Genomic DNA, 10,490 nt, shown 5'->3' with positions numbered 1-10,490 from the left:
TCGCCGCAAAGCCACGATCGCCCTCTGGAGCCTTTCTTCAGAGGGTGATCAAGGTGTCGCCATGCCACCAGAAGCCCATCCACCATCTTGAGGGAGAGGAAGGCAGGCTAGCTCCAACAGGCCTCCAAGGGAGAGCACATTTCCTGGACATTTCCCCTTCCCCACTGTCATTCCCTTCTCCTTTTAATATTTTTTTTTTGTGTGTCTTTTGTGTCTTGTCTTTTTTAGATTAGAATCATAGAATTGGAAGAGACCGCAAGGGCCATCCAGTCCAACCCCATTCTGCCATGCAGGAAATCCAAATCATAAAAATAAATAAGCCTGAGGGCAGGGAAATGTCTAATTTACAAATTGTAAGCCACTCTGATAGCCTTGGCTGTAGAGTGGGGTCTAAATAAATATTATTATTATCATTATCATTATTATTATTATTTTAAATACAGAATGAGCCCAAAGGTGTTGGCATGTGTTGGGCACACTTCAAAACAAAAATATATACCTTATATAAAATATCCTCCATTTATTTCTTATACTCAGAAACCACCTGGAACAGTCATATGGTTCAAAGGGCCAAATTCTCAGCGGGCAACACACAGACAGCAAATTCATCCGCCACACAAGACTACTGTATCTAGGAATGAAAAACAAGCCACAAAAATCCCATAGGAACTGCCTCCCATGCAATATTGTGGGAAAATTGTGGCTTCTTGGATTGCTTAATTGTCATAGTAGAGGACTAGGGCTGACAGCTTTCTGATGCAACACATAACAATAACAATGATAACTTTTATTTATATCCTGCCTCTCCCAAAAGGATCGAGGTGGGTTACAACACAAAATAACAATAAAACACAAATACATACATAATTAAAATTACATAATCCCCCTATTCCCCTATTTTAAAACTAAAGAGTACATTATAAAATACTGATTAAAATCATTTAAAACAGACCTAATTGAGTGAGACTTCCTGGGCAGTAAAAGGGCAAGCCAGATCAGGGGACTGGGAGGATCGATCAGGAAGGCCTGCTGGAAGAGATCCGTTTTGACAGCCCTTTTAAAGGCACCAAGAGTGGTGCTATGTCGGATCTCTTCTGGCAGGTCAGTACATAATTTAGGAGTGGCAAATGAAACATTTTCCCAGCATTCACACATATAACAGAATTAAACTGTTTACAACATTACTTGGCAATTAAATTTGAAAGAACTTTGCAACAGAATTATCTCCCTGTTTACAGATCTAATTTTAATTGATAACAGCAGGAACACCTTGTTATGCTCCCAATAACCTATGCTTTCAACCTATTTCAAATAACCTATTCTTTACAGATCCCTCTAATATTTAAAAACAGAGCAGTTCCATTCCCTTCAGGAGCAGTCCTGAAGTCCCTGTTGAAAGGCCTGGTGCTGGACTCTTCTGAGGGAAAGCAGTCCCCTGAGCATGCACAGAGCGGTCTGAATGAGGAGAAAGGGGAGGGGTAGTTGCAATGCCCTCTGTTGGGGCCATCTAGCAAAGTCTTTTATAGCTTACTACAGTCACACTGAACTATAAATATGTTGTGACTTAAGTAACAGTGTGGGTTACAATTTCACAATGCCATGTGTGTGTGTGAAAGGAATTTGGAGCCTGGAGGAGGCAGAAGGATGTGAGGGGAAGAGTTTGATGAAGAAAATAGTGTCCCCTATTTCCCCCCTACTTTGCTTGGGTTCGTAGTACATGGAAAGGAATACGCATACCCCATCTATTTGCACATCTCCCCCCCTCTTCCCAATTCTCTTCTAGGTACAGCATGAGGCAAAGGGGAAACTAAGAGTTTTGGTGCAAAATAGATTTAGCAGTTTTTTAAAAATAAAAATAATTAAGGAATTTAGCAAGTAACAAACATTATTAAAAATTAAAAACAATTTAAACCCAGGTACCTCTCCATTTGGAAGGGGCTATCAGACTAGTGATAGGGATACAGCGGCTTAGTGGTCAAGACGCCAATTCTGGCAATTGAAAGATCGGAAAGTTGGCTGTTCGTGGTCCAATTGTCACATGATGGGATGAGCTCCCGTCACTAGTCCCAGCTTCTGCCAACCTAGCAGTTCGAAAGCATGCAAATGCAAGTAGACAGATAGGTATCACTTCGGTGGGGAAGTAACAGCGTTTGGTGCAGTCATGATCACCAGAGTCATCTTCGGACAATGCTGGCTCTTTGGTTTAGTAATGGAGATAAGCACTGCCCGCTACAATCAGCTATGACTAGACATTCATTTCAAGGGACTACAGGGCTGTACAAATGGGTGACAGGATGCCGCCTCTTTTTGTCCCACATCAGTGCCACAGTAGCCACACGCAGTGGCACCAATCTGCTCCCTGTGCGGAGAAAAAGAAGGGGCATCATGACGCTCCTTCTGCACAGTGTCGTTTGGGCACTGCACACAGCATGCATCATCATGGCACATGCCATGTGGACAGGCGCATGCCAAGATGGTGCCCGGGAGGCGTGGTGAGGACTCAGAGCGAGCAGACACTCAGCCCTCACTATGCATACAAGCCATCAGAAAGTGCTGTACAGGGCCCATCTTTACTTTTTATCAGACTAGCATCCCACCCCACAAGCTTGTTAAAAGAAAAGGGTCTGTGAAGGTTTTCACATTCTGTGGGTTTATGTGGTTTCCCTCCAGTGTGAATTCTTTGGAGTGAATGTAAATGGGAACCCTGACTGAATCTCTTTTCCCATTCCATGCACTATAGTCTCTCCCCATTATGGATTCTTTGATGTAAACGTAGATGTCCACTCTGACTGAAGCTCTTTCCACATTCCATGCATTTATATGGTTTCTCCCCTGTGTGGGTTCTTTGATGTGAACATAAACTCTGATTATGAGTGAAAGTCTTTCCACATTCTATGCATTTATATGGTTTCTCCCCTGTATGAATTCTTTGATGTGAACGTAAACTCTGATTATGAGTGAAAGTCTTTCCACATTCTATGCATTTATGTGGTTTCTCCCCTGTGTGAATTCTTTGATGTAAACGTAGATGTCCACTCTGACTGAAGCTCTTTCCACATTCTATGCATTTATATGGTTTCTCCCCAGTGTGGGTTCTTTGATGTATACGCAAAGTTTGACTATGCGAGAAGGTCTTTCCACATTCTATGCATTTATGTGGTTTCTCCCCTGTGTGGAGTCTTTGATGAGAATGTAAATTCTGTCTATGAGAGAAGGCCTTTCCACATTCTATGCATTTATGTGGTTTCTCTCCTGTGTGGCTTTTTTTATGTGACTGTAGATTCGAATTTTGACTGAAGCTCTTTCCACATTCCATGCACTTAAACGGCTTTTCCCCTGTGTGGATTCTGTAATGTACTTTTAAATGACCTTTACATTGGAATATTTTTCCACAGATAGAACACTTTACTCCTCTTTTCCCTTTGTTGTATTCCTCGGGGGTCAGGACTGCACAAATATCCTCCTCCTGACAAGCAGAAGCTTTCTTATTCTCATTCTTTGATTGGCTTCCCTTTTGACTTTTCAGTCCCCTTTGATTTAGAAACTCCTCTTTCTCAACAGCTATCTTGGTTGTTTCCCGTATCACCATAGAGGGATCTACAACATTCTCCTTCTCTTGCTCATTACCTGCTTGAGAAAGAGGAAAATCATCCCATTAGATGTTGAACACAGAAATTCAGGATCTCATTGGAAATCCCAAAACAAACAATGTTTTTATACAACATTTTTTCCTTTCCTCTCAGCCATTCTGGTCAATTTCCTCTGTTAACTGTATCAGCCACATATTTCTTTCCCTTCAGAAATTCTCTACTGAAGATAATAATAATATTCATTTATAGCCTGCCTCTCCTTGGAGTATCGGGGCAGGTTACAATAAAAAATAAAACATAGTAAAAAATAATAACACAATCCCTAACCCACAATTTAAAGTACAACAGCATAAAAATCAGTTATTAAAATTGCATTAAAATTACAATAAAATTTAATCCCCATTACAATGTGGTGATTTAAGGGAGAGACAAGGAGGCACAGTTGTGGAACAGTGGAGAGGGCCCATGTATTAGTCTGGGAATGCCTGCCGGAAGAGATCCATCTTGATGACTTTTTTAAAGGCCTCAAGAGATGCTATGTGACGGATCTCTTCCGGTAGGTCATTCCAAAGTTTAGGAGCAGCCGATGGGAAAGTCCTCTGGGTAAGCACAGCAAGTCTGATCTTCTTAGTCTGTAGTAAATTTGTCCCAAAGGACATGAGTGTGTGGGGTGGAATGTATGGAAGGAGACATTCCTTTAAGTAAGCTGGACATGGCTTTAAAGATGATTACCAACACCTTGTACTGTGCCCAGAAACTAATTGGCAGCCAGTGTAAAGATTTCAGAACTGGAGTTATACGGTCACCTCTTGATTTTCCGGCAACCAACCTGGCTGCCATGTTTTGGATTAACTGAAGTTTATGAGTTAGGTACAAGGGTAGCCCCATGTAGAGCGCATTGCAGAAGTCCAATCGAGAGGTTACCAGAGAGTGTACTACTGTTTCTAGGTCACCCGGTGCCAAGTAGCATTGTAGTTGGCTTATCAGACAAAGCTGATAACAAGCGCTCCTGGCCATTGCATCTATCTGAGCTGTCAACTGAAAGGATGAGTCCAGGAGCACTCCCAAACTACAAACACAGTCCTTTAGGGGAAGTGTGACCCTGTCTAGGATCGGTGAATATATCTCCATACCCGGTTTTGGGGTTTCTATAGCAAGTATCTCCATCTTATCTGGATTCAACTTTAGTCAGTTTTCCCTCATCCAGACCATTACTGCCTTAAGACATTCATTGGCAGGAGAGATGCCATCCTTAGTCACTGCTGCAGTCTGAGACATAGAGAAATATATTTTAGTGTCATCAGTGTACTAATAATACCCTGCCCCATGTTTCCAGATGGTCTCACCCAGCGGCCTCATGTAAATGTTAAACAGCGTTGGGGACAAAATCACTCCTTAAGGGACACCCAATATGAGTTCCCTCTTGGTCAAATAACCATCTGGAACCAAGCATCACCATCTGGAACCTTCCCGAGAGGTAGGACCTGAACCACTGCAACGCAGTGCCCCCAATACGTAACTCTCTCAGGCGTACCAGAAGGATACCATGGTCGATGGTATTGAAGGCCGCTGAGAGGTCCAAGAGCACTAACAGGGTCACACTTCCCCTGTCTATGCCCAGACAGAGATCACTGACTAAGGCAGCCATGACAGTCTCAACTCCAAATCATGTCCTAAACCCGGTTTGAAATGGATCTAGAAAATTGGCTTTTTCCAGGACCACTTGGAGTTGATTAGTGACTGCTCTCTCAATTACCTTGCTTAAAAATGGTAAGAGCGAAACTAGCCTATCCAGGGGCTCAAGGGAAAGTCTTTTCAGAAGTGGTTTGACTACCGCTTCTTTCAAACAGGATGATAAACAGTCTTTCCTGAAGAATGCATTTATTATATAACATATACTAAGCATCTTGATTATGCCTCCTCCCTGGACGGCCAGCCACAATGGGCAAGGATTGAGAGAGCAAGTTGTTTTTCTCACACAACCAAGGATCTTGTCCACGTCATCAGTACTTACCAACTCAAATTGATTCAGTTTAACAACTTAGGCAGAGTTGCTGGATACCTCTCTTACTGCTTTTGCTGTAATGTTTGCGTCTAGGTCTGCTCTTATCTGAGAGATTTTATCTGCAAAGTGGTTGTTTAAGGCATCACAACAGGCTACCGTCGGTTCTAACAGCAGGTTCTGGGTGATAGGTACTTGGGTTACTTCCCTAACCATCCTGAACAGCTCTGCTGGACATGACTTCGCAGAAGCAATGGATGCAGAGAAGAAGGAATTCTTTGCTGCATCCATTGCCATTTTATAGGAATGAAGAAAGTTCTTATAAAGTGTTCTGTCAGATAAGAGTTAAGTCCTCCGCCAGCAGCATTCTAGTTGTTTTCCAGCTCGCTTCATTTTTCTAAGTTCTACTGTATACCATGGATTCCTATTTTAAGCGGATCAGAAAGGACGCTCAGGAGCGATTGTGTTTATGGCACTGGTAAGATCTCTATTCCAGGTGTTAACCAGGACCTCAAGATGAAAATGCCCCTTACCTAGATAGGCCACATTTCCATCATCCTCCATCTTGACTTTCTTGTAGAGAACCCTATGGCCCTGTTCCAGAGAATCCCACTTCTCCTTGATGAAATACTCAGCTACTTGCTCAAAGGGGACCGAAAGCTGAAAGGGAGAAAATGACATTTCTCTAATCACAAACCATCTCTTCTGAAAGTGTTCCCCTATAAACAGAATTAATTTGGGTGGATCTCCATATACCTTTTAGTTCAGCAAAAGAACAGAATTTGTAGTCTTACATGTTCTTCTCTAAATTAGGCCTCTGATGCTACTGAACTGTTGGGAGGGAAAATTTGATGGGGATTTGAGGCCATTTTGTGAAGGCTTCATAGCTGCTACATACCAGTTATTGTGCATTGTCTTGGGGTCTAGAGGTGCTGATAGGTGATACAGAAATAAAACAAATGGATAGATAGACAGAGGAGGTTTCTGAGTATACTACCATAATGTGGTCAATGCATGTCCCTTTGGGGAAGAGATGGCTGATGGGAAAACCTTTGCCCTTTTGAGTCACTTGGCTTCATTTAATATCTTCTATCTCCTGCTTTTGGGGAGTGGCAAATGGAATACATAAAAGAAATGGTTTTTCACCTTCCTATTTTTTGGGGGGGAAAGGCTTCTCCTGTTTCTAAAATGGCCCCAGGGGACCTGGAAATAGGGCAAATTTTTCCCCTTATGAACTTTTGGGAGGGAGGATTGTAGTATTCTTTTGGCAGTGGGGGTTTGGTGGTGCTATGCAGGCCCCCTAATGGATTAGTAAAGGGCTAATGTGGTGGCACATAATGTATGTGTATGTGTACAGACACAAACACAGAAAGAGACATTTCCCTCCCCTATATTTCTCTTCCCTGGAAAAACGAGATGGGGTCTCTCTCTCTCTCTCCTCCAAATGTACATTTCTTTTTTTTCCCTCCCCTTCTTTCTTTTCCTTCCTGCAGGCATTTTCTTCCTCTCTAGAAAGCTGAACTTGAACCTTTTAACCCTTGGAAGAGATGAGTAGATAAAGACAGAACTTTCTCTTTCTCTCTCTCTCTTCATCCCGCTCCCCCCAATGCCTGATCCTTTTAAAACTGCTTTCCAAGTACCTAAAGGAGGAATTTCTTGCTCTCAGTTTTGGTGTGTGTGTCTCTCCTTACTAATGATTCAACTCCCCCAATTCACTATTTGCACCTAGACTACATAAATACAGCGTGTTTTTGAATAGGAGACCTAAAACATTTAAGGTCAGACTGTATCCACAGTTGCTACCATAACATCATCATCAGCAACAACAACCACCCACCACAATTTCCCCTCCCCCCCACACACTACTGAGGCATAGCAAAGGCAAAGGTCCCATTTTTCTTTTCGTTCCCTCCACTCATTCACTTGCCCTATTTTTCTTTCCTTCTGAAGCCAGAGGGAAATTTTATGCCTTTCAAAAAAGAAAGAAAGAAAGAAAGAATGGCATGCACTCACACAAATATAGAGCCAAAACAGACTACAGAAATAATCCATTTTGAGGCTACTTTCACCACCTTGACTCAATGTTAGGGAATTGTGGGAGGTGCAGTTTTATGAGACATTTTAGCCTTCTCTGTTAGAGAGCTCTGGTGCCACAATAAACTACAGTTCCCCAAATTCCCTAGCACTGTGCAAGGGCATTTAAAATGGTCTCAGACTGGATTATTTCTGCAGTATGTTGTGGCCCACAGTTCCCTCCTATGACCAACAGAAATTTAAATATACGCACATGCCTCACAAACCCTGTTTTGTCATGCATGCCATGCATGCCTTGTAATTCCTCACCAGAGCTATCCACTGAATTGCACCTACTGTTGCTTCTACAACAGCAGCAGCAGCAACAGCAATAACCACCCACCACTACATGTCATAAAATAGTCTAAGAGCTTCCCTTTCTACCAGGCACATCTGCTCCTGGGTCCCACAGCCTCTCCTCCCAGCAAACTTCAAAGTGTGATTATGTTGAGCAGAGAGAGAGAGAGGAGAGAGAGAGAGTGTCTGTGTGCAAGGTGGGGGCTAGAGAATACTGACTTGTGGCTGCTTCCTCGGTCTCCCTTGTCTCCTCTTCAGTGGTTCTGTGCTGACAGATTGCTCTTGGGCTGCTGCCAGAGAAGAAGTCGAAGGCTGGCCACCTCCTTCACCTTGTGTGTTCATCATGGCTCCATTCACTCGCCAGGGTTGCTCTCTCTCTTGTACCCTCACTGGCTTTCCCTCTCTCTTACGCCTCTCCTGCCTGACAGCTCTCTTGCTCCCTTGCTCGCTGTAAGGCACCTTGAAGAAAAGGGATATTTTCAAAGGTGATCTTTATTTGCCTTTGCCCACCTCAATCCCTTGCTGGTGCTGCAGCAGCACACCAACATAACTACCATGCTAGACACCTAGGTTATGTCAAAAAGAGGTGAACATTAAGGACTGGACATAATATTCCAGGTGAGGCCTGACCAAAGTAGAATATAGTGGTACTGTTACTTCCCTTCATCTAGACACTATTCCTGTTGTTGCAAACAAGAATCGCATTAGCTTTGTCTGCTAACACATCACACTCCTAGACCCCTTTCATATAACTGTTGTCTAGCCAGGTGTCTCCCATCCAATATCTGTGAATTTCATTTTTTTCCTGCTTAGATGTAGGACCTAACATTTCTCCCTGTCGAACATCATCTTGTGAGCTTTAGCCCAGCCCTCTAATCTGCAAAGATCATCTGTCAAGGTCATTAATTCTTCAGGGTAATCTGTCAAGGTCACTTAGGGAGCCAAATGTGTTCAGCATGGAGAAAATAAGGTTATGACAGCCCTGTTTAGATATTTGAAAAGGTGTCATATTCAGGATGGAGTAAGCTTGTTTTCTGCTGCTCCAGAGAATGGGACCCAGAGCAATGGATGCAAACTACAGGAAGAGATATTCCACCTGAACTTTAGGAGGAATTTCCTGACAGTAAGAGTTGCTCAACAGTGGAACACACTCCCTCGGAGAGTGGTAGAGTCTACTTCTTTGCAGGTATTTAAACAGAGGCTAGATGGCCATCTGTTGGGAGTGCTTTCATAGAATCATAGAATAATAGAATTAGAAGAAACCACAAGGGCCATCCAGTCCAACCCCATTCTGCCATGCAGCAACTCACAATCAAAGCATCCCTGACAGATGGCCTCAATATGACACCCCTTCAAATATTTATTTATACCTAGTCTATTCAGGTCATTTTGAATTTTGATCCTGTCCTCTCGGGTATTTGCTATTCCTCCTAATTTGGTGTCTCTGTAAATCTGATAAGTAATGACGTCCCTGGTGCTAAGACTAGAGAAATTGCATGGTTGTTGTTATACATTCAGGTTGTTCCAGTCTCACAGTAGTTAAGATTTATTTTTTCTAGAGTACAGTCCTGAATACAGAAAGAACACATATGAATATAAAGATTTCAATTTTTAAAACAAGCTCAAAGAAGGAAAACTGACCAATAAGATGTCCAATATGAAATAATAATAAAATAGCTCAAACTCTGCAGTTCAGAGGTTAAATACGTGAAACACCAGGATAACTGAATAATCTTACCTTCTGAGCTGCTTTACATGGACTGTTATTTCCCCTTCTTTTCGGTCTCCCTCTTGGTCTTTTAGGAGATGGCTCTTCCGGTGGTTCCTAAATAGAATCATACAGAGTTGGAAGAAACCCCATCTTCCACACCCCACAATCCCCCAAAACTCAGTCACCTCCCTCCCCCACCCTATCCTCCCCTTCTCCCCACAGCCAGAGTCTCCCTCGGCTGCCTCTCCCCAAATAGTGGGAGATCAATTTGGGGCAGGGAGGGATAGAAGGGTCCAGATGCCTGGGGAAGGAAAGAGGGGGATCAACCTTTATAAAGGAGCTGGTAGGAATTGGGACCCTCTCCCTCTGCAGCTTGGACAACCTCCATGGGGGACTCTCTTCCACCCTCCTCCAAACATGATTTAGCGCATCCCTGGACACCCCCCCCCCATGTTTCCTCCTTACTTCTTTATACATGGATTTAAAACAAGCTCAAAGAAGGAAAACTGACCCTAAGATGTCCAATATGAAATAGTAATAAAATAGCTCAAACTCTGCAGTTCAGAAGTTAAATAAGTGAAACATCAGGGTTACTGAATAATCTGAGCCGCTTTAGATGGACTCTTGTTTCCCTTTCCTTTTAGCCTCCCTCTGGGTCTTTTAGGAGATGGCTCTCCTGGTGGTTCCTAAATAGAATTGTAGAACCATAGAGCTAGAAGATACTCCAAGGGCCATACAGTCCAACCCCTGCCATACAGGAAATCACAATCAAACCACAATCAAAGAGCAACTCTTGCGCGTCCCCCACAGGGGTCCC

The 10,490-nt window shown here is 43.0% G+C and overlaps 1 protein-coding gene across 2 annotated transcripts; it reads right to left on the bottom strand.

Annotated features, from left to right (window-relative positions):
* Nucleotides 1-699: 699 nt before the first annotated feature.
* Nucleotides 700-9,772, bottom strand: LOC121923015 (zinc finger protein 239-like). 2 transcript variants are annotated; one of them, XM_042453096.1, is made up of 4 exons: nt 9,701-9,772; nt 8,182-8,421; nt 6,126-6,252; nt 700-3,630 (listed from the first exon to the last, which is right to left on the bottom strand). In XM_042453096.1, exons 2-4 carry the CDS (start codon nt 8,305-8,307, stop codon nt 2,735-2,737), a joined length of 1,149 nt encoding a protein of 382 aa, XP_042309030.1. In that variant the 5' UTR covers nt 8,308-8,421; nt 9,701-9,772; the 3' UTR covers nt 700-2,734. The 2 variants fall into 2 exon arrangements, with proteins under 2 accessions (XP_042309030.1, XP_042309032.1); XM_042453098.1 differs by having other exon boundaries at nt 700-3,627.
* Nucleotides 9,773-10,490: the final 718 nt, after the last annotated feature.

The sequence above is a fragment of the Sceloporus undulatus genome, chromosome 2, assembly GCF_019175285.1.
Source record: "Sceloporus undulatus isolate JIND9_A2432 ecotype Alabama chromosome 2, SceUnd_v1.1, whole genome shotgun sequence".
In the NCBI taxonomy this organism is placed as follows: Eukaryota; Metazoa; Chordata; class Lepidosauria; order Squamata; family Phrynosomatidae; genus Sceloporus; species Sceloporus undulatus.
This window is presented reverse-complemented; position numbering and strand designations above follow the sequence as displayed.

What these genes read in the sequence shown, in the direction of transcription:
- LOC121923015 (XM_042453096.1), bottom strand. Translation starts at nt 8,307, where the DNA reads ATGATGAACACACAAGGTGAAGGAGGTGGCCAGCCTTCGACTTCTTCT. An exon ending in GACCGAGGAAGCAGCCACAA is followed by an intron (nt 6,253 to 8,181) that starts GTCAGTATTCTC and finishes TCTCCCTTTCAG; the next exon opens with CTTTCGGTCCCCTTTGAGCA. An exon ending in TGGAAATGTGGCCTATCTAG is followed by an intron (nt 3,631 to 6,125) that starts GTAAGGGGCATT and finishes CTCTTTCTCAAG; the next exon opens with CAGGTAATGAGCAAGAGAAG.